The sequence below is a fragment of the Ipomoea nil genome, unplaced genomic scaffold (assembly GCF_001879475.1).
Source record: "Ipomoea nil cultivar Tokyo-kokei standard unplaced genomic scaffold, Asagao_1.1 scaffold2705, whole genome shotgun sequence".
Taxonomy (NCBI): Eukaryota; Viridiplantae; Streptophyta; class Magnoliopsida; order Solanales; family Convolvulaceae; genus Ipomoea; species Ipomoea nil.
Genome location: NW_017619133.1, coordinates 1,228,531 through 1,251,884, shown reverse-complemented (window position 1 = coordinate 1,251,884; position 23,354 = coordinate 1,228,531). Strand labels below are relative to the sequence as shown.

The window sequence follows — 23,354 nt, the reverse complement described above, 5'->3', positions numbered from 1 at the left end:
GCCAAATATATCTGTTCAGCGAGAGATGCTGGTAACCCACTCCAACGCGTTGAAATACAATACATATAGAGATATATATAGATATACGAAAACCATTATGAGCATGAAGATATATCCTACGAACTCTAGCTTTAAAACCGGGAATGACTCGACAGATAAGGCCAAACACAAGCAACAGTTATAACGAGCATATGCAGTTCACAATAGATAAGGCAGATAAGGCAAAGCATAAACAATAATTATAACCCAACATGAACAATCCCCAATATAAGTCCCACAGTCACATCCCCCAAGACACTCATAATCACAACTCATCCATATCACAACACATAACACACTTTGTTGGCGCCACAGGACCAATCGCATGCCCATGCATGAGGGTCAGCGCATATAGCTCTGACACGGCCCCGTAGCACCCTGCCCCGTATCGCAACACGGAGGGGTCTATCGTAACCGACCGATGAACCGCAGCTCATCATAGTGTTTGATCGCAACCAAACAGTGGACCGCAGTCCAAGAGAATGTCATCTGACCGCAGCCAGGAAAAAGGACGAACCGCAGCTCGTATAGAAACGTTTGATCGCAACCAAACGGTGGACCGCAGCCCAAGAGTATCAATCTGACCGCAGCCAGCTTCTGAACCGCAGCTCAGGATAACCAATCCGATCGCAACCGAATTGGGGTAACACACACATAACACATAGCAAGCACATGCAACCCACATTACACATTAGGAAGGGGGAGAAAACGTATAACAAAACCTATGCGTGATCCATCACTTACTAAGAATAGTCCTAAGGGGTTCATACTTCTTCCACCTAGGTCAACGGGATACCAATTCAACTAGCATGCAATATAATAGACTCATAAACCTACGAACGGTACCCGAAACATCAAACTAGACATAGGCACGATAAACGGAGTCCGTTGGGACACCACGGGGAACGGGGAACATCAAACGGGGAAGCCGGGGTCCCGGGTGGGACGACTTTCCAACGGGTAGCCGGTGGGTGGTGGGCCACCCGCCGGCTGCCCGCCGGGTTCTACTGTTCCGAGCAGCGGGTCGCCGGCGGGCAGCTGCCCGCCCGCCGGCCGCCCGCTGCCAGGCGGTGGTTTACGGCTATGGGTAGGTGGCGGGTCCCCTACCCCCCACTGACTCTTTTCACACACTTTACGCCCCGGGAACCGTTATGGAACCCGAAACCATGCTTAGACACTTTACAACACAATTAACGACAACCCGTAGACAATTAACGAATCAAATACGAGGAACGAACGGCACATAACCTATCATGCTTTTCTAAGTATAATCAACACCCAAACATGCGATTTCCCCACCCGATAATCCAAGAATAAGATCATACGATACAACCTAGGGTTCTAATCACTTTTATATCAACAAGAATACGGTTCGTCTTCTAATTGCAAGATTCGGTAAGAATAACACATAATCATCAAGATCATCACCCAATTATCAAGAACAACACATAATCATCAGGAACTCCATATAATCATCAAGAATATCATAATTATCAAGAATCTCTCAATATCAAGATTATCAAGATCCCCCATGGGATCATCACATCAATCATCAACAATAATTATCACAAGTCATTAATACACAATAATATGGGGAAACCCTAAGGGGGAAATCATAGCTATGAAAATAGGTTTTGTTGAGACATGGGTTACCTCTTAGCCTTAATTAATTCCTTGGCTATGAAGGATCTTTCTTTAAGCTTTCTTGCTTTCTTGATTTCTTCTAAGGGAATTCTTGGAGCTCTCCTGGGGTGGTGGGGCGTCTAGGCGTCTGGGGGTTCTAGGTGCTCCCTAATTTCTCTATTTATAGATCCAAGGGTTTATTTAGAGTTTAATCCTATTGGGTTTAGGGGTTGGGTTTATATATTTGGGCCCATGGGCTACGGTGGCCTTTTTCCCTAATTAATCATTATAATTTATTCTTTCTCCTGGGCTATTAATTAATTAATTAATCAATTGGTTTTAGGATTCGTAACACGGGGTGTTACAAGCCGGCGGGCAGTCATCTGCCCGCCGGGCACCCGCTGCCCGGAAGTTGTCGCCGGCGGGTGGCCCTCCACCCACCGGCTACCCGCTGGTTTGTCACCCACCCCAGGTCTTTGGCTTCCCCGTTTGATGTTCCCCATTCCCCGTGGTGTCCCAACGGACCCCGTTTGTCGTGCTTGAGTCGAGTTTGATGTTTCGGGTACCGTTCGTAGGATAAAAGAGTCTAGGAATTGCATGCTAGTTGAATCGGTAACCCGTTGGCCTAGGTGGAAGCCGTATGAACCCCTTAGGATTATTCTTAGTATGTGAATGATCACACGTAAGCTTAATTATGTGTCTCCCCCTTCCCAATGTGCTATTATGTGTTATGTGATGCATGATTTCCCAATTTGGTTGCAATCAAATTGGCTATACGGGCAGTTGGATGGGTTGAGAACCATCCCAACTGTTAACCAGGCCAGTTGCGATCGGTCAGGTGTATAAATATTATATAGGGTTGCGGTCCACTGTTTGGTTACTTATGAGCTGCGGTTCATTCTCCTGGCTGCGGTCAGTGATTCACTTCTTGGGCTGCGGTCCACATGTGCCTCGTGTGCTATGACCCACCGACCTGGACGCGCCAGGCGGTGTGTAAGGCCAATAAGCCCGAGGAAGGCTGTAGTCCACCGACCTGAGTAATTAGGCGGTGTGTAGGGCTACGGCTGGCTGCGATCCACCGAGTAATGGGCCAGCGGTGTATAGTGTCGTAGTCTCCGAGGATCATCGCCCACCGACTGAGTCTCCCAGCGGTGTGTAGGGCTTGGTTCGCTACGACCCACTGACTGTGCCCGTCAACGGTGTGTAGGATCGTAAGTCCCCCCTTGTAAAGTGGATCACAATCCACCGACTGAGCGCGTCAGCGGTGTGTAGGACTGTGATCCGCCGCTGAGTTCGTCAGTGGTCTATAGGGTTGGTTGCGATCAACTCCCTTCATGCTGTGGTATGAGGTAGGGTACTGCGGGGTCGTGTTAGTGCTATATGCACTAACCCTCATGTTCGGGGCATGTGATTGGTCCCGTGGCGCAACCAAAGTGTGCTTGTGTGACACGAATGATGATTGGATGATGATATGATTCATTTGAAAGTGATCCGTGACCTTAGATGCATATTCTTTATGATGGTTGTCTCTACTTAACTGGTATCATTGATTATTGTGTTTGCCTCTATTTGCTGAGTCTACTCCTGGTTTTTAAAGCTAGAGTCTCTTAAGTATATATCTTCTTGCTTCAAAATGGTTTTCATATATCTATATATATCTATCTATAATGTATTTCAACGCGTTGGAGTGGGTTAACAGCATCATTCGCTGAACAGATATATTTGGCTTTCAGGCACCAATGAATAAACCCGGAGCGCGCTAGAGATCCGAAGCATAGATTAGTTAGTTTCCCTTCGGCCTGCGTGCCATGATTATGTATTGACATTTGTATTGAGGATTTTAGTTAGTTAGCCTGTGCATCTAAGTTCTCCAGCTCAGATGTGGCATAGCACCCCGCACTCTTATGTTTGATTTTGGGATTTAATGAGAATTCACCTTTATTATATAATTTTTAAAAAGTTTAAAATTTCAGGGTGTTACAGGCTTCATCCCAAAGAATCAATCTACATTTTTTTAATAAAATAACTTCTGCAGTTCGTTTTCCAATATTGCAGACATACTTATCATCTCCATCAATTGGTATTTTGAATGTCGAATGAGCAGTACGACCACCAGGCAAAATAGATGCTGCAATTCCTGAACTTGCAGTTGCAAGTGCTATCCATTTTTTAGACCTGATAGTACCTAATAAGCATTTATATAGAAATGTTTTACCCGTACCACAAGGGCCATCTATAAAATAAACTCCACTCGAGTTCGAAATGATACTTGTCATAATAGTATCAAATGCTTTGCGTTGCTCAACATTCAATTTTCCACACAAAGCAAGTCATATTCACTTACTTGTATGTCATATTCAGCTGCAATTTCTCTATCCTCCTTTTCTTGGGTTGATAGAGATAACTTGTTATCGACCAAGTTTTTGTCATCAATCTTCTTCCCCATTTCTTCTATTGTATTTGCGATTAATTGAAGCACCATCAGTTGGACTTCATCATCAGTATGTAGTTTTGTCTGGAGTAGATCTTCACACATGTATGACTTAAATTTTTTCCACAAGTTGCAAGGATTCGTGATATCACAAAAAATTAGAAGGGTTGCAAATAGTCTCCTAAAACTTGATGACATCTGGTATAATACTGCTTCATCTAGACACTTTTCGACAATATGATCCCCAGATAACAGACCCAATTTTTTAGCTGCCTCACGAAATGTAACTGCCTGATAGCCATTGACATTTTTTAAGTGCTCAAATGATTTGGGTGTCCTAACATTCATCAATAATAGCCGTAAATAGTAACGCTCTCCTTCAGTTGGATTGACTGTCACAAGTCTGCCTATGACTTCTTTCTTCTTTCTCTGTGTCCACATTTTTCTTTCATTGTTCCACACAAAATATTTAGGGAATTGAATATAAAGCAAGTTGAGTTTTTTGCAACTTCATCCACACGATTCATGTAGAAAAATTGTGTTAAATGGGGCAAATATAAGATTGTACACATACTAACTATGATCTACGTAGGTGTCCTCGCTCGTTCTCAATCTCTTTCTCACACTCTCTGCTTTTCTCGACCGTTCCGCGTTCGATACTTGTCTACGTGTATTTTCCTGTTCGCGAGTGTCATTTTCTCTTTTTTCTCACCTTGTTGGTGGCTGTTGTTCTACACAATAGACCATTCTCACCTTGTTCTTCACTGTCTCTCCCTCTCACTCTATCTGTTATTCTCACCTTTTCAATGAATTTTATTTCCTATTTTAAACAAAATTTCTTCCATCTTTAATGGATTATTTCATTTTTTCATAAATAAATTGCCATTTATAAAAATAATTATACAAAACAATGCAAAACAGAAATGGAAATGAATGGTAATACTATTAATTAAATTAAAATACACGGCTCATCAATCCTGAAATTAACATTTTAATTAAGCTTCACATATGAATCTCTCTCTCTCTCTCTCTCTCTCTCTCTCTATATATATATATATATATATATATATATATATATATATATATATATATATATATATATAGAATAACAAGTTCACAGTCTAATTTATCAAATTAACTTAGCATATTTTATAAAATAAAAATATCATTTTATTTATAGAATTGGTTTATTGTGTTTTCACCCTATCAAACATATTTAAAATCATTATTTTTGTTGAAAAGAAAATAATATCAATACCATCATTAACTTTAGTTGTCACAACTAAAATAATGATGGAATATTTTTCTACTGTCCAATTATTTTTGCCTTATATTTTTCCTTTAATGAATGTGAAGTTATATACTATAGGACTTCATTTCAAAAAACGGAAATATATACTATGGGACTTTAAATTATTAAAAATATTTTTACTTTTACTATGAAAGTTTATTAACTTATTTTTAATATTTTACTTTTATTATGAAAGTTTATTAACTTTGAACTTTTTTAATTTAATTGATATCACTTTTTTATTATAAATTCTCATGTTTATGAAAATGAGAATTTAGGGTTATTCCTACACCTTATAATGTATTTAAAGTAATGAAATTATTATTGATTACAAGCAACAACATAACTAACAATTATAAAAATTATTGTTATTACTTGATATAACATAAAATTCAAAATCAATAACTTTTATTTGTGTCTATATAGACACTTGAGTCATGAATTATTGAAATAGCACAAAAGTAACATAAAGACTTCATATAAGTGAAAATCACAATATAACTCAAGTCTAGGACGTTTTTCTCTCACACAGTGATTGTCAACATTTGAGGACAGTAAATTTGTTGAGTCTTCAACTAGATAGCTAGATTCTCCAAAGGCAAGTTTCATTTTAGTACCGGTAATTGATGAAGTTGATATATCTTCACAAATAGATGCAACTGTGTAAGTTGTTGTCATTCCTCCCCGGTATTGGGGTTGACATCTAAGCTCAACGGCAAAAGTGGGTGTATCAAGTTTTTTTTGGAGCTTTCGAAAATCAAAGCCATCATTGCCATTCTCTGTTTCGGTTAAAGAAAATAACTTATCCACATGACGATTAAACATTGTTGCTTCAATTCTATCTGTCCCATCAAATAGCTCAACAATTAATCTATATCTGTAAAAAAATGCCTCGTGATTACTATGAAATAATAATACTATAATGGACTGTTTGGTTCACGGAATAGGTCTAGAATGGCATAGCATTCCCAGTAATAGGCCTATTCTTCTGTTTGGTAACTCCTTGTATTCCTAGGAACATTGTTCCCGGGAATGACCTATTCCCCTTGCAAGGGGAATAGAGATTCCTGGGGGGCCCCTGGTATTAGGCTATTCCTGAGTTCTCGGGAATAACCTAAAGTTTCTATTTCCTATTTTACCCCCAAATTAAATTTATTTCCTATTTCACCACCGCCACCATCACCACCATCGCCACCGGTGTCGTCGTCGCCACCTCCGCTACCACCACCAGCACCACCACCCTAGCACCGCCACCACCATCACCATCGTTGCCACCACCATCGCCACCGCTACCATCGCCATCGTCGTCGCTGCCGCCGCCGCCACCACCCCAGCAGCACCACTGCCACCGCCCACCACCGCCACAATCATCGTCGCCGCCGCCACCATCACCGCCACCGCCACCGCCACCACCATCGCCACCGCTACCGCCACCACCACCATCGCCACCATCGTCGTTGCTACCACCACCACCACCGTCGCCACCACCACCACCACCACCATCGCCGCCGCCGCCGCCACCAACGCCACTGCCACCACCACCATCGCCACCATTACATATTTTTATAAGGGCATTTATGTCTTTTAAAATATATTTCATTTCTATTCCTTAAATCAAACAAACATTGTAATGTAATCCTAAAGTCTATTCCTTCCGCGAACCAAACAATAGAATAAAATTTATATTCTATTCCTTGCCTATTCCATTCCTTATGGAATAGCATTCCTATTACCTTAAAACTCATTCTGTGAACCAAACGTGCTGTAAGTATGTGTACAAGTATGTTGAAGAGTTAAGATTTACCTCTTGATAGAAATTGCATTGGCATGCCCACAAAACATGCATCAAAATTTAATACCTTCATTACAATTAATTTTCTTGTCACAATAGTTACAATCAATGTAGTAGGTAGGATTTCCATTGTCTATAAGTGTGATCTTTGATTTAACCCAGACTGCTTTTGGCTTAATTTTGAACATATGCATAAAATAACAAAATAAAAATAAAAATGAGTAAAAGAAGTTAAAAAGAAAATGTAAACAATAAAAGGGTGTAACATTAGTGAGAAACCTGCTCAAACGACTTTTTTTAAATTTGTAATTGGTGATATTTGTTGATCTAGAGGACTTGCCAATTCACTAACAGCATTGTTATGTGCCTTTTCAACAATCAATCTTTCAATAACCAATGAATTAGCCGTCGCCCTATCGACAGCATAGAACCATTTAGTATGTGCAACAAATAGGATATAATTGAAAGACAAAAGATGAATTTAGGTTACCATTCTTTAAGAGCCTCAGCACGTTTACCAAACGGATTCACTTCTACACCAGAATCAGATCTTGTAGGTAAGGAAATTCCTATTTAACATGTTAAACACACTTGATAAGGAAAATGACAAGTTCCTCCTTTCATCCTACCGACAACATTTGAGTTAGAAGGATTGAATTTATGGCTTGCATGGTTTTATTAAGGCAATTTATTTTTAGTTAAAGAAATGAGCATAAAAGGCTTGACTACTACAGATTTTTTTTTACTCTGTATAACACAAAATGGAACATCCAGAATGCAGTCTCCACAATATTAAGATCGCATTCAAACCTTGATATGGGGTGACAGTAATCCTTCTTCCAAGAACAACTGGAGAATCTCCTTATTAGAGTTCTTTGTCACTTTCAATCCCTTGATAAACCGTAAAATTTCCCCACATTGTGAAAATTATAGGTTTAAGCATGGGAGATTATTAAAGAATTTATAAAGAGATTAATAAGTTATTTATAAATAGATCATGACAAGCTTAGCTGACAATAATATTTTATTTGTTGATACACAATGCATGCAAATAATCTAAAAACAAAACATAAAGGTGTAAATTAATCATGCTTCCTTCCAAACTATTATAGACAAAACTTTCAAACTTAAATAAATTCAATAAACATACTCTTCATCAACCATTACAAAATCATTAGCTTTTTGTTGTCCTATCCAGTTGGTGACAATAAATTCTCTTGGAAGTTTAGAAATCACAACTCCAATGATATCTACAAATAATATTAGAATTAGATTGACACAATATGTTCTAAATATAAATAATTGATTACAAATAAAAAACACATGGAAGAATCTAAACTCACTGATTGCTTGTCTTTTAGATTTGTAGGCATACAATTGTCCAAATGGTTTTGTATCTATGTCAGAAGAAGGTTGCAAATCCAATTGTTGATCATCATTAACATCTTGTATAAGATTTTTTCTATTAATTGACCAAACAAACCTATATTTCTCATCTGGGACATTGAAAAATTCATTAGCACGAGAGACTAATGCATTAGAGATAATATATGTGGAGTATAACTTGAGCCTTTCATCAAGCAGTTCAATATCATTCTAATGAGTCATTCCTTGAACTTTTTTGCCCTATAATTATATTTTCAAAAGATGTCAATAATTAAGCACAAAATATAACAAATATTCATAAGCTTAAAATATGCACAATAGAATTATGTTTAAAATTCATGAATGATAAAAGGAGTAACCGCTTCATCTTGAAATGTTATAGGTTTGTACAAGGTTCTGGGTTTGGTCTTTGACTATCTTGTGTTCAACTTTTCAATAACACAAACTTTACAACTCCATTGTTTTATCTCAGTTGTGATTTGAGGGATTAAAATGTGAGATTCCATTTCTGAAAAAAAAAATAATAATAATAATAAACCCAATCATTCCTTGAGGATATCTGTTAATATATATATATATATATATATATATATATATATATATATATATATATATTAGCAATACAAGATATTCATGAAAGCATGTGCATCATAAGGGAGCAAGATACCAGAGGAAGTGATATAATAATAACTACATAAGCATAAAAACTATACAAGATTCTTAGTAATTCAGAAATCAAAAAGAAACATAAAAGTTTTATCCTTAAAAAAGCAAGAAATAGTAACCCACTATAAAATTGAATTGCAAGATGAAATAGGGAAAGGAAAATGTCACAAACTCTACATTGTATTATTGACAACGGGTAACTAAGCTACAACTAAAATGGCAATCCCTTCATGCATGTCAAGTTGAATGATTAATTGGCTTTTATACTTTGTTGTTCACAATATGAAAGGATCTAAATGTTGATCCTAGGTAGTCTGCAAGCAATATGAATGAATCCATAGTCATCAAAATATGATAATTGTTGCCTGATTGTGGTATACAAGAACAGTACATAATCAAAGTTGAAATCTTTCTATTATTAATGGCATTAGGCTAGAGCTGTTGGTTTATTTCATTCCTCACAATTCAGAAATCAGAAAGAAACATAAAGCAAAATAAAAAATAAAAATAAAAATAGTAACCAAATTAAGTCTGCAGTTCAAATGAAATGAAAGCAAAATTCTTACAGCTACATACCATAATAAAAAATTCCATTGGAATACATCAAGCTTTTGTTTTGTATGCATAATTATGGAATATAACATCAAATTAAGTCTACACTTCAAACTGAAACCAAAATTTCTGCTTCTGTTAAGGTGAAATTAAGCAATTTACTCTGCTATTCTTCCAGGTTACCTTTAACGGATTATTTGACCACATGAATATTGATTCTACCAGGCAGCCTTGTTAATAGCAATTTGGTTTATTTATTACTCTAGATTATTAATCTACAAATTCCTACCATTGTGCCTGCCTTTTCAGTTATTATACATCATATACATCATTGGAATAGATTATAGATCCTAGTGGCATGTGTTGGGAAAATATCTCGTATGAATGTTGTACTTGTTATTTGATATCAGTGTCCAGAACTTGGAGATAATAGAGCAAATGCACTCTGGCCTTTTAGGGATAAGCAACAAGAAGACAAGCCTATTCCAAATGTTTAAGACAACTCGAACTTTTGGGGGGTATGTTAACTGACAGACTAATGATCCAATGTGCATTTTAACTGGTATCCTAGTGAAAGAACGACATGAAAGCAAACACAAGTCATACACAAGGGAAAGTACGACATTTATCAATGAAACCACATTTAACAATGAGACCTACTACTTCTAACAATATGTATTTACCAATATGTCTTTCTACTGAATCACATAGTTATACACAAGGGAAAAAATCAAATTAACAACATAAATAATTAATTAAAGTTGTTGAGAAAAACAAACCTCTAAAGAAACTTATGCTGGGAGAAACACAGTAAATTTTTAGAAAAGAAAAAAAATAAAATGCAGCTATTGTTCCGTGGTGCCTTCACTGTTGTACAATGGAGTCTTTAAATAGCAGAGGATAGATGGAGTAAAAAAGGCATACTGGGTGAACAACGAAAAGAAGTGTTGAATAAAATTAGTAAACATAAATTTACCTTTGATGAAAACATTAGAAAGCCCATTGAATCCGTTGAATTGCTTCAATCATCCTGATGGATTATATGAACCTGGGGGTCCGGATTATACAACCCTTATATAAGATTGAATATGACGAACGAATAATAAAATGATAAATATTGTATTAATTGAGCGTATAGTACTATTACAGAGGTTCGGGACGTGTGATAACATTACAAGTATTGTGTGAAGGTAAGAGATACTTGAATAAGACACCGGGGGGTATTTTTATACCCCCCGGCCAGACCGGGCCCGGGTCACGCGGGAGGAGCTGCGGGACTCGCTCCACGCGAGGACCCGGTCCTTGGTCGAGCGCAGTGCTCGGCCAAGGTGCCAGCCATGGGCTCGGCCGAGCCAGTGGAGGTCGGCTCGACGGCTAGCCGACCTCACGCCAGGCCGACCCCGCGTAGGCCGACCCCGGGTGTGCCAGCCGACCCCGGGCGCGCCGGCCGACCCCGTGGTGGTCAGCCTACGTAGGCCGACCCTGGGGTTCCGAGCCCATGTTGGCTGACCCCGAGATGCCGAGCCCATGTTGGCCGACCCCGGGGTGGTTCGTCACTCCATGTGCATAGTAGCCGGGGACCCCGTGATAGGTAGACCTCTCCATGGTCTGTCCGGCAGCGTGCATAGTCCACTCGGTGCCGGGTGTGGTCCGCTCCATATTGCTTCGCTCCGTAATTATTCCATCATCAGTCCCCCACTCTCGGGGCTGCGAGAAGTCGTCAGCCCAAGAGAGTACCAAAGCCGGTTGATAATTACGGACCCCCTCGTGTTTTAACGCTTTATCCTTCGTCTATGCTTGCTGTTGTGCAAGCAGTTGCCCGAGCGGCGTCCATGGAGAGCGTGTTGAGGACCCTTCAGGCGCAGCTGGGGGCCGGGATGAGGGGTCGCAAAGAGTTGGAGGCGGCGCACAAGGCCATTGGGAGCAGGCCTGCGGCGTTGGAGGGCAAGTATGCCGAGTTGCTTGCCAGCCATGCGCGGGAGCGCCCGGTGCATGAGGAGACTTTGAAGGCAGCCGTGTCGAGTTACAGGGACTCTGAGGTGGGCTTTAAAGGCAGCCCTGTCAAGCTACAAGGGCTCCGAGGTGTTCATCAAGGATGTGAAGGCCCACCTCGCCGAGCATGCGTTGGAGACCTTTGGGGACCTTCTACTCGACCTCATTGGGAAAGGGCTCGTGGCTGTGCAGGGGCTGCAGATGTACAATGTGGGAGAGTATGTGATGCAGCGTAGGGTTTAGTTCGTTCTTTGCAAGAGAGACGAGACCCTCGACCACGTGGCGTGGGGTCTCCCGGCTGAACTCGAAAACCCGAAGTCACCAGCCAACCCGATGGAGGTGGCCAATGGAGATGTTCATCTGACTTCCCCTCGGGGCTCGGCCACGGACATTCCATCCAATCCGGACTTGATTTCAGACCTTCCACACGGTGCTTGTGATGATGTCCCTTTGGAGCGGATTCACATTGACCCCGTTGGCGTTGAGGCTTTCCTTCAGCCGGACGTTGGGGAGACGTGGCTCATCCGTATGGCGATAGGCGAGGTCGGCCGAGAACTCTTCAAGAGGTCGGCTGTGACCCACTCGAGAGGTCGGTCGAGAGGTCGGCGGAGACCTCCTCGAGAGGTCGACGGAGACCTCCTCGAGAGGTCAGCGGAGACCTCCTCGAGAGGTCGGCGGAGACCTCCTCGAGAGGTCGGCAGAGACCTCCCCGAGAGGTCGGTCGAGACCTCCGCGAGAGGTCGATCGAGACCTCCCCGAGAGGTCGGCGGAGACCTCCTCGAGAGGTTTGTCGCGACCTCCCTGAGAGGTCGGTCGAGACCTCCTCAAGAGGTCGACCAAGACCTCATCGAAAAAGTCCGCCAAGACCTCCTTGGGAAGTCGGCCGAGACCCTGCCGAGCGGCAAATGAGGTCGGACCTCAGGCTCACCTTAGGGTAGCCCTTCGACCCCAAGCCACCATACTTGGGTCGTTAAGCTCTTCCGTCGTGGTTGGTACACGATGTCGGACCTCGTACCGTCGCTAGGGTATCTAGATTGCGTTATGCCCGTTCGGCGATAGGCGAGGTCGGACCTCGTACCGCCCCTAGAACGTCTTAGCTATTATCGGGTTGGAGCCTTTTGACTCGCATCCCGAATCCTTCCGTTCGGTGATAGGCGAGGCCGGACCCCGTACCACCCCTAGGGTATTTAGATTGCGTTACGCTCGTTCTGCGATAGGCGAGGTCGGACCTCGTACCGCCCGTAGAACGTCTTAGCGATTCTAGGGTTGGAGTCCTTTGACTCGCGTCCCGAATCCTTCCGTTCGGCGATAGGCGAGGTCGGACCTCGTACCGCCCCTAGGGTGTTAAGATTGCGTAACGCCCGTTCGGCGGTAGGCGAGGCCGGACCTCGTACCGCCCCTAGGACGTTTTAGCGATTCTGGGGTTGGAGTCCTTCGACTCGTGCCCCGAACCCTTCCGTTCGGCGGTAGGCAAGGTCGGACCTCGTACTGCCCCTAGGGTGTTAATATTGCGTTACGCCCGTTTGGCGGTAGGCGAGACCAAACCTCGTACCGCCCCTAGGACGTTTTAGCGATTCTGGGGTTGGAGTCCTTCGACTCGTGCCCCAAACCCTTCCGTTTGGCGGTAAGCGAGGCCGGACCTCGTACCGCCCCTAGGGTGTGTGCTACGTCTAAGCTGGCCGTCGCGGTCGCCGCGCATATAGCCGCCTTCCCGGGGGCTGACCCTGAGATGGCCGTCCTCAGGTCTGTCGGCCGACCCCGCGGTGCCCGACCTCACGTGTGCCTGTGTTCTTCCACAACTCGGGGTAGGATAATTTCTCAACGAAATTCATTATTCCATTACGAACGAAAACAAGACATTATTATGGGGAGCCGGGCCGTTATTGGGGGGGTGCAGGCCGTACAATTGTGCTTCTACTGGTAAACTTTTAACAAGTGCTCCGAGTTCCACACCCTGTCCACCGTCTTGCCCGACGGGGTCCTCAACTTGTAGCTGTCCGGGCGTATTATGGCTTCGACCACATATGGTCCTTCCCACTTCTTGGCAAATTTGCCTCCGTCCTGGGATCGTCTTGCCACCCTCCTTCGGAGGACGTAATCGCCGACCTGGAAGTAGCGGCGTCGGACTCTGTTGTCGTGGTATGCCTTTGTTTGACGCTGGTAATTCTCCGCACGAACTATGGCGTCCTCCCTTTTGTCGTCGATGAGGTGGAGGTCGGCGTCGTGGTGTTTCTCATTGAGGTCGGGGTCGTACACCGTGACCCGATAGGATGGTATCGCGGCTTCGGTGGGGCCCGTGCTTCGAACCTGTATGCTAGCGCAAACGGTGTCTCCTCGGTGGCCCTTCTTGGGGTGGTGCGGTATGCCCATAGGACGGTGTCCAGCTCCTCCACCCATGTTCCTCTGGCTGCGTCCAGGTTCTTTTTTATGCCGTCCACTATAGTTCTGTTGGCGTTTTCCACCTGTCCGTTTGCCTGTGGGTATGCCAGCGCCACGCGGGTGTGTTTTATGTACCATTGGTTGCAGAACGCCTTAAATTCTTTGCTCTCAAATTGACGCCCGTTGTCGGAGATGATTTGCATGGAGACCTCAAAGCGGTACAAAATGTTCCTCCGTACGAACTCCGTGCACCGGGTGCTCGTGATGGTGGCGAGGGGCTCGGCTTCGACCCACTTTGTAAATTAGTCTATGGAGACTATTATGTACTTCATCTTCGCGGCCCCATGGGTAGGGCCCCGACTATGTCGATTCCCCACCTTGAGAATGGGATCACCGTGCTGATAGGCATATAGCTGGTTGCTGGGCGAACCGGCTTTGCGTGAAAGTGATGGCAAGTCGGGCACCCCCGGGCGTACTCTGCGCACTCCTTGGCCATATTCGGCCAAAAGTACCCTTGCAATAGGGCCCTCCTCGCCATGGCGAAGGCTCCTTGGTATGCCGCGCAAGTGCCCTCATGTATCTCTTCCTTGACGGACTTAGCTTCGTCTGGGTATAAACACCGGAGGAGGGCGCCGTTGTAGGACCTTTTGTAAAGGGTGTCGCCAAGGAGTATGTATGTTGGTGACCTCCTCTTGACTGCCTTGGCCGCCGCCTCGTCTGCTGGCAGGGTGCCGGTTCTCTTGTACTTCACCAGGTGGTCTAACCAGCATGGGGGCTGAGTTTGTATGGGGAGGACTGGGTAGGCCTCTAGGCTGGACCTCTGGAGGTCCTCAATCTGTGTTATCTTAGAGACAAGCTCTGGGGTGCCGAGGTCGAGCTTGGAGAGCAAGTCCGCATCCCCATTTTGACTTCGGGGTACCTCGGTTCTGGTCGGCTATGTGGAGGTCGGCCTTGGAGCTCTTAACAATCATGTCGTCGACGTAAGCTTGGAGGTTCCGGCCGAGGACGTTCTTGAACACCTTGGCCAACATTCTTGTGTACGTGGCTCTCGAGTTCTTGAGCCCGAAGGCCATGACCCGGTAGCAAAAGACCCCTTCGGGGGTAGTGAACGCCGTCTTCTCTTCGTCGTCCTCGTGCATGAAGATTTGGTGGTACCCTCGGAAGGCGTCTAGGAAGCTCATGAGCGCGCATCCCGCCGTATGGTCCACCAGCTGGTCTATGTTGGGTAGCGGGAAGGGGTCCATGGGGCATGCCTTGTTGAGGTCCGTGTAGTCCACACACATCCTCCACGTAGGTGGTTTAAGTGCGAGGACTACATTCGCGAGCCATGCCGGGTATAGGACCTCCCTTATGTGCCCTATCTCGAGGAGGGTGTCGACCTCCTTCTTCACAAATTCTCGTCTGTCCGCGGCGAGGTAGCGCTTCCGCTGCTGGACCGGCTTGGCTTTGGCGTCCACCGCCAGCTTGTGCGTGATGACCTCCAGACTGAGGCCCGGCATGTCCTCGGGACCCCAGGCGAACACATCCTTGTAGCTGCGGATGACCTCCATGATCTGACCCCGGAGGTCGACCGGAGGCCTGTACCCACCTTCACCATCCTGTCGGGTCGGCTGAGGTCCAGAATGACCTCTTCCGTCTCCACCGCGGGTTCGGCTCATGGGGTACCCGGATGACCTCCCCCACGTATAGGCTTTGTGCCCACCTCTTCCTCTCGGTGGGCATGTCTCCACCTTCCGGGCCGCCGAAGATGGCGTGGATGACTTTCTTCTTTGGCGGGTTGTCTGGCTCGGTCTCCTCGTCCTCCGTGAGTTGGCCGAGTTCCCTCTTGCGCGGGGCAGAGGCGGATGGTCCGACACCGCCCTTCTTCTTCCGGGTGTTTTCAGGGCCTTTGGCGGGGTCCTGCCATATCCTCTTCACGTATTGGCCTAGGTACCCCCGCTAGATGAGCTCCTCGATCTGTCTCTTGAGGACCATACACTCGTCCGTGTCGTTCCCGCGCTGCCGATGGAAACGACAGTATTTCTTCGGGTCGTCCTTGGGGGAGATCTTTAAGCATTCCTCGGGGAACGACACGATGCCCATGTCCTCCACATGGTCCAGAATAACGGTCACGGGCTGTGTCAATGGGGTCAGGTGTCGTAGTGGGGCTAGACGGGGACCCCGATCACGGCGTGACCGTGATGGGCGACGGTCCTCTTGAGGTTGAGGCGCCTTGTCGCTCCGGCCCCGGCCCTCCTCCTCCTCTTTCTTCCTCTTCTCTGCCGCCTTGGCATTGACATACCGCGCGGCGCGGTCCATTAGCTCCGTGTACGTCTTGGGCTCGTTCCAGACGAGGTCGCTGTGGAAAAGACCGGACCTGAGGTTGTTGGTGAAGAACAGGATGGCGGACCTTTCGTCGAAATTAGACCTGGCAATTATGGACACGACCCGTTAACACGACATGAAACCGGACACGAAAATAACGGGTTAGTGTTTAGCCTTAACATGTCCCGGGTCGTTAACGGGTTGATCTATTAAGGACCCGTTATGTTTCGTATCTTAACGGGTCAACCTGTTAAACCTATTAAGAACCCATTTAACCCGTTAATATTATCGTGTTAACCCGTTTACACGAACCCGTTTACACAAACCTGTTTAGAACCCGCTAAGAACCATTGTCATGAATGAGATTACAAAAGATATCATGAACATGAGTACATGACTAAGGATGAATTTACTATATTAGGTTAAAATCCTACACCAATTATTGATGTTCAACAATATGAAGTTTGAATTTTTATTGTGTTCAATTTTATTCTAAAACTAGCATGGACTTCCTTAATAATGATTTTTGGATTTTTATTAATTTATGAATGTTATAAATTGAATATTTTTGAAGTTTGTTTGATGGATTGAATTGTAGGTTTTATTTCTTTTATATATAACTTAACTTTAAATTTTAGTTTTTTTAATATATTAATAGGTTTAGTGGGTTTAAACGTGTTTCGTGTTATACCGTGTCGATACGACCCGAAACCTATAAACAAAATGTATCTATCGTGTCAACCCGTTTAACCCGTTAACAAATCGTGTTCGTGTACGTGTTACAAATTTGAACCCGTTAACCTTATCGTGTCGTGTTTGTGTCATTATCGTGTTCGTGTCATTATCGTGTCGACCCGTTAATAAACCCGTGTACACGAATTGCCAGGTCTAGTCGAAATTGGTCACCCCCATGGCCTCCTTCTTCAACTTACTCAGATACTCCGTCAAGGTCTCCGACTTGTGTTGCTTCAGGTAGCACTGGTCGGCGAACTGCTTCCTTCGTTGTATGCTGCCAGCGAAGTGTGACATAAACTTCTTAGCTAGGACGGCGAAAGTGGGGATGGACTCCCCCGGTAAGGACCCGAACCAATCTTGAGCCTGGCCATCCAGAGTTGTGCAGAAGCTGCGACACATGATGGCGTCATTGACACCTGTCATCATCATGACCGCCATGTACCTGTTGAGATGATCCCGTGGGTCCGTCGCCCCCGTGTAGGGTTTGATGGCCAGGAATTGGAAGTCCCAACGCAGGGGCTCGGCGCGAAAGGTGTGACCAAGGCGCCCCGAGGCTCCGGTGACTCGTCGCGCGCCTCGATCTTGCGCTGCAACTCGTGCATCTGCCTACGCAGTTGATCCATCTCGTCGTGCTAGGAGCTTGGAGGCTGGCCTCTGGTCTCCCCCGAGTGCTCCACTGGTGGGGTCAGCTCCTGGGGCCCAGGAACACGAGGTTCATGGCTCCGGGACCTCCGTGATCACGACGACTCCGCTTGTCTAGTGTTCGCGGCCGGCCTCAGCCCTAGGCGGTCTCGTGCCGGCACTCGAGGGCCCAACCGCCCGAGTGCGGATGTGGCCCGGGTCGACCGAGTCCTCCTCTCTTCCCGTTGCTCGTGCCGGCCCCTGCTGGCCTCCGCTTCGCCTCGCCTCTCAGATGTCGACCCGCCTCTCGTGTCGACCCGTTAACGAACCCGTATACACAAATTTCCAGGTCTAGTCGAAATTGGTCACCCCCATGGCCTCCTTCTTCCACTTACTCAGATACTCCGTCAAGGTCTCCGACTTGTGTTACTTCAGGTAGCACAGGTCGGCGAACTGCTTCCTTCGTTATATGCTGCCAGCGAAGTGTGACATAAACTTCTTAGCTAGGACGGCGAAAGTGGGGATGGACTCCCCCGGCAAGGACCCGAACCAGTCTTGGGCCTGGCCATCCAGAGTTGTGCAGAAGCCGCGACACATGATGGCGTCATTGACAGCTATCATCATCATGACCGCCATGTACCTGTTGAGATGATCCCGTGGGTCCGTCGCCCCCGTGTAGGGTTTGATGGCCGGGAATCAGAAGTCCCGAGGCAGGGGCTCGGCGCGAAAGGTGTGACCAAGGCGTCCCGAGGCTCCGGTGACTCGTCGCGCGCCTCGATCTTGCGCTGCAACTCGTGCATCTGCCTGCGCAGTTGATCCATCTCGTCGCGCTAGGAGCTTGGAGGCTGGCCTCTGGTCTCCCCCGAGCGCTCCACTGGTGGGGAACACGAGGTTCACGGCTCCGGGACCTCCGCGATCACGACAACTCCGCTTGTCTAGCGTTCACGGCCGGCCTCAGCCCTAGGCGGTCTCGTGCCGGCACTCGAGGACCCAACTGCCCGAGCGTAGATGTGGCCCGGGTTGACCGAGTCCTCCTCTCTTCCCGTTGCTCGTGCCGGCCCCTGCTGGCCTCCGCTTCGCCTCGCCTCTCAGATGGTTGTGGCGAGTTAACTTCTCCCTCTGCCAGCGTCCCGGGTGCTCGGGGCGCATGAGTGCTGGGACCACCATGCCCCCCTGGGGGGTCAGAGGTGGAGGTGTCGGGGCACCCTGTCGCAGCCCTGCCGCAACACGGTTGAGCACGCCCGCCGCCTGCTCGAGTGCGGCGGCCTCCTCTTGGGGAGTCAGGATCGGTGATGGTACGGGTGGCGCCGTCCCATTGAGCGGGCGATTGTTGGTGAGCAACCCCCGGAGGTCCTCCACTGTCCCCCGCCGACTCCCGTTGATCTGATCTCTGAGGTCCCCTCCCGCCACCACGGGCATAATCTGCCGACTTGCCACGGTCCCGTTGGGGTAGTTGGCAAGGGAGAGGTCGCGTGTGTTGCGTGAACCCTGCGAGTTGTGGGTGTTCGACCCGGATCCTGTCATCGTTGCGAATGGACAATTTTAATATAGTCCTCGCAAGTGCACGAATCAGGTGTAGTGATAATGTGCAAATAGCAAGGGTCGATCCCACAAAGAATTGTTACAATGCAATTTAATTACTTAAGAGAGTGGAAAGAGAAAATAAAGTTTGAATTGCAGTGAAATTAAATTGAATGAGAACACTTAATATTAATCTGAAGTCAAGGAAACATAATTGATAATCAGAATGGATTAATTAAATTACCAAGAAGAAAATAACGAATGGAAAAAATATTTTTATAACCTCATAATGAAATAGCAAGACATCGAATAAATTCGAGAAACATTAACCAGATCGGCAATTTAATAACTTGAAATTAAAATAATTAATTACACAATTTAAAGGTTCAATGCTAATTAATTAGGAATCAAATAATTAAAATTCTGAAAGCTAAACGAATGAATAATCGAATCAAAACTTAAGAAGGTGAACAAGTAAATTACCATGAACCAGAATATTAACTAAAAAATCAAATTAAAAAGGTCTAAAAACATGAAATTAACAGCAATTAAATCAGAACATTTACCAGGACTATGTGGTCTAATGGTACCCGGGTTAGACTTCCATTTGGAAGGTTGTGAGTTCGAGCCTCAGTTGAGGCGTTATTAGCTCTTTGTGTTTCAGTAGGTTGAGAAAGTATATGAACAGATACTACAATGTAATAGAGCTAAAAAATCAGAACATTTAATCTTGATAGAGTAAATAAAAGGAATGAATGGATGAGGAAATGGCGTGTGCAATTGTTACTGCCAAACAATTATCTAAACAAATTCAGAGTCTTTGTTGGATGAGGAAATGGCGTGTGCAATTGTTACTGCCAAACAATTATCTAAACAAATTCAGAGTCTTTGTTGCCAAACCAAAAAGCTCTACTAGCAATCATCAAAATCGACAGTGCAATTTACTAAGCAAATTGAAAAGATTAATGAAAAACTAAGCTGATTGAACCAAAAAATGCTATTGCTGCGCACCGCCAAGAACTGCTTGTGCCGGACAAGTCGCCGCCTGGAATCTCTACCGCCAATCGAAGAGTCTTTGTTCACCTCCACCGGAATTGGTCCGGGACGATTGATTATCATGGACTTTATGCCTTCTACCCTCTATTTATAATCCTCAGTCCAATCGGAGCTGTACCGAACGTTGCTGCGTCTTCCGATGCGGTCTAGTCCGAAACTTCAGCTATTCAATAGGATCGTAGCTTTGATAGAGAAAAAGTCTGCGAGTCCTTTGTTCCTAAATAATAATAATAATAATAATAATAATAATAATAATAATAATAATAATAATAATAATAATAATAATAATAATCTTATTAGATATCATATATAACTAATCTACCTTTATTAAACTCCTACTGAACATGTACTACTAAAATTAATAATATTATAATTAAATTAGAATCAATGAATTATTAAACTGACAGAATTCAAATAATAGACAAATTTAATAATTAAAACAACCTAAAATTGAATAACTATCAAAGCTACTAATAATAACAATAATAAATAAAAATAAATATAAAATTAATTAATATTACAAATTAACTATAAAAAGATTATTAAAAATAACAAAAAAAAATAATGTTTATCAAACCGCTCTCAACAAGGGCACCAATGATGGATTATATGAACCCGGGGGTCCGGATTATACAACCCGTATATAAGATTGAATATGACGAACGAATAATAAAATGATAAATATTGTATTATTTGAGCGTATGGTACTATTACAGAGGTTGGGGACGTGTGATAACGTTACAAGTATTGTCTGAAGGTAGGAGATACTTGAATAGGACACCAGGGGGGGAGTGTTTTTATACCCCCCGCCGGACCGGGCCCGTGTCACGCGGGAGGAGCCGCGGGACTCGCTCCACGCGAGGACCTGGTCCTTGGCCGAGCGCGGAGCTCGACCAAGGTGCCGGCCATGGGCTAGGCCGAGCCCGTGGAGGTCGGCTCGACGGCGAGCCGACCTCACGCCAGGCCGACCCCGGGGTTGGTTGACCCTGCGTAGGCCGACCTCGGGTGTGCCGGCTGACCCCGTGGTGGTCGGCCTACGTAGGCCGACCCCGGGGTGCCGAGCCCATGTTGGCCGACCCCGAGATGCCGAGCCCATGTTGGCCGACCCCGGGGTGCTGAGCCCATGTTGGCCGACCCCGGGGTGGTTCGTCACTTCGTGTGCATAGTAACCGGGGACCCCGTGATAGGTAGACCTCTCCATGGTCTGTCCGGCCGCGTGTGTAGTCCACTCGGTGCCGGGTGTGATCCGCTCTATATTGCTTCGCTCCGTAATTATTCCATCACATCCCAATCTCTGCGATATCAAATTGAGACGGAGAAAGCGGAAACGTATTGTTATTGTACGATAAGGAAGATGAAACCTGAATAATTTGAAACTACTGAGATTTCTATCCATTCCGTGAAAGCGAAAACGTACAATACCTGATTCTCAGCAATGAAGGAAGATGAAGAAGAAACGTATATCTGACTGTCTGAGTCTTAGTTCGCGATAAGGTAGATGAAAATAGAAGTTTAAGAAACGCGGACTTAGGTCTTACTCATTTATGCAATTGCCAACCTTAATAATAAATAATTAATAATATTTAACAGAATATGCAGTAGCATTTGACAGTAACAGAATATGTTTAGGAAATTCTGTCATAAAACAAATAATGTACAATATTCATAACATAATGTACAATCAACACAGCAATAAAAACAAGGACATAAACTCAAGGACATAACCATCATTAAACCCAAGGCCACATTATCGAAATTCATGGTTGCAGTAGGCGCTAGGCGCTAGTCGGGCAGCCGGGCAGCGCCTAGCGCCTAAGCGGTCTAGGCGGCGCCTAGGCGGATTCTAGGCGGCGCTAGGCGGGCACCAAAAAAAATAAAAAAAATAGTAACAGACTTGTAGTTCGACAATTTTAATGAGGTTGTTTTCAACGTTCACTCAAATAACACATCTAAATAAATGAAATAATGATAATTTATAAGTCATAATGTCATAATAATATTAAAATCAATAATTAATGAAAGACGACATCGGTCAAAATCGAACAAAATCAGTCAAAATCGGACAAAATCGGTCGACTCGGCCGAGTTGACCGACTCGGCCGAGTTGGCCGAGTTTGGCCGCCCAGGCCGCCTAGGCGGCCGGCCGAGTTTTGGCCAAAACTCCAAGGCTCGGGGCCGCCTAGCGCCTAGGCGGGCGGCTAGGCGGCCGAGTTTTGCAACCTTGTCGAAATTCCAACCGGAAAAATAATAAGTTATAATTAGAAGGTATTTTGGTCTTTTTAAAATTATTTCATTTCCATCTTTGGTCCGGAGAGCTGAGGAAGAAAGGGGAGGAAATTTTTTTTTTAAAGGAAAATAAAATAAATTTGAAAATCTTATAAATATGATTATTGTGGACATTATTATATATATGGTAGCAGTTGTAATTGATATGGTTACTACCTTTTATATGTATTCATTATTACCTTGTATATAATGATACCTTTGTATAAGAATTCGGTATGATGAATGAAAAGCCTGAACCTTCCCTCTCCTCTCTTTGTCTATTCTAATATTCTTACAACATGTTATAAGCGCTTTGCTCTACATCTTGGTAAACCTAAACGTTTCCCGATCTGCTTTGGCGTATGGTGGAAGTGCTCGTCATCCGAGAAGCTCTCCCAGTTCAATACATCAGCGAACGGGAGGTCGTAGAAGTCAGCGAGGATCACCGCCACGCAGCCGTAGTAGATGGCGTCGCCGATTCGGGCGGTGTTGATCTCGACTCCTGAGGAGCGCCTCCTAGTATGGCGTTTTCAGGTGGCTGCGGAGGACGGAAATCTCGGAGTCGTTTCCACACGACGCCACTAGACCCTGCCACACCCGCGAGTTCATCGCGCCGGCGTAGAACGTAAGGGTTTTTCCCGCTCATCCAGTGTCTTTTTAATCGGCGGATCATCTTCACCTCCATCGCCGACCTCCTGACA

The 23,354-nt window shown here is 45.1% G+C and overlaps 1 protein-coding gene and 1 long non-coding RNA gene across 2 annotated transcripts; both read right to left on the bottom strand.

The window, feature by feature from the left end:
- Positions 1 to 6,157: 6,157 nt before the first annotated feature.
- LOC109156356 lies at positions 6,158 to 7,226 on the bottom strand. Its single transcript, XR_002050007.1, has 2 exons — positions 7,189 to 7,226; positions 6,158 to 6,261 (listed from the first exon to the last, which is right to left on the bottom strand). It is a non-coding gene; the product is annotated as an uncharacterized LOC109156356 (long non-coding RNA).
- An 8,863-nt stretch (positions 7,227 to 16,089) lies between these two features.
- Positions 16,090 to 17,628, bottom strand: LOC109156275. Its single transcript, XM_019304129.1, has 2 exons — positions 17,396 to 17,628; positions 16,090 to 16,558 (listed from the first exon to the last, which is right to left on the bottom strand). Exons 1-2 carry the CDS (start codon positions 17,626 to 17,628, stop codon positions 16,090 to 16,092), a joined length of 702 nt encoding a protein of 233 aa, XP_019159674.1.
- Positions 17,629 to 23,354: the final 5,726 nt, after the last annotated feature.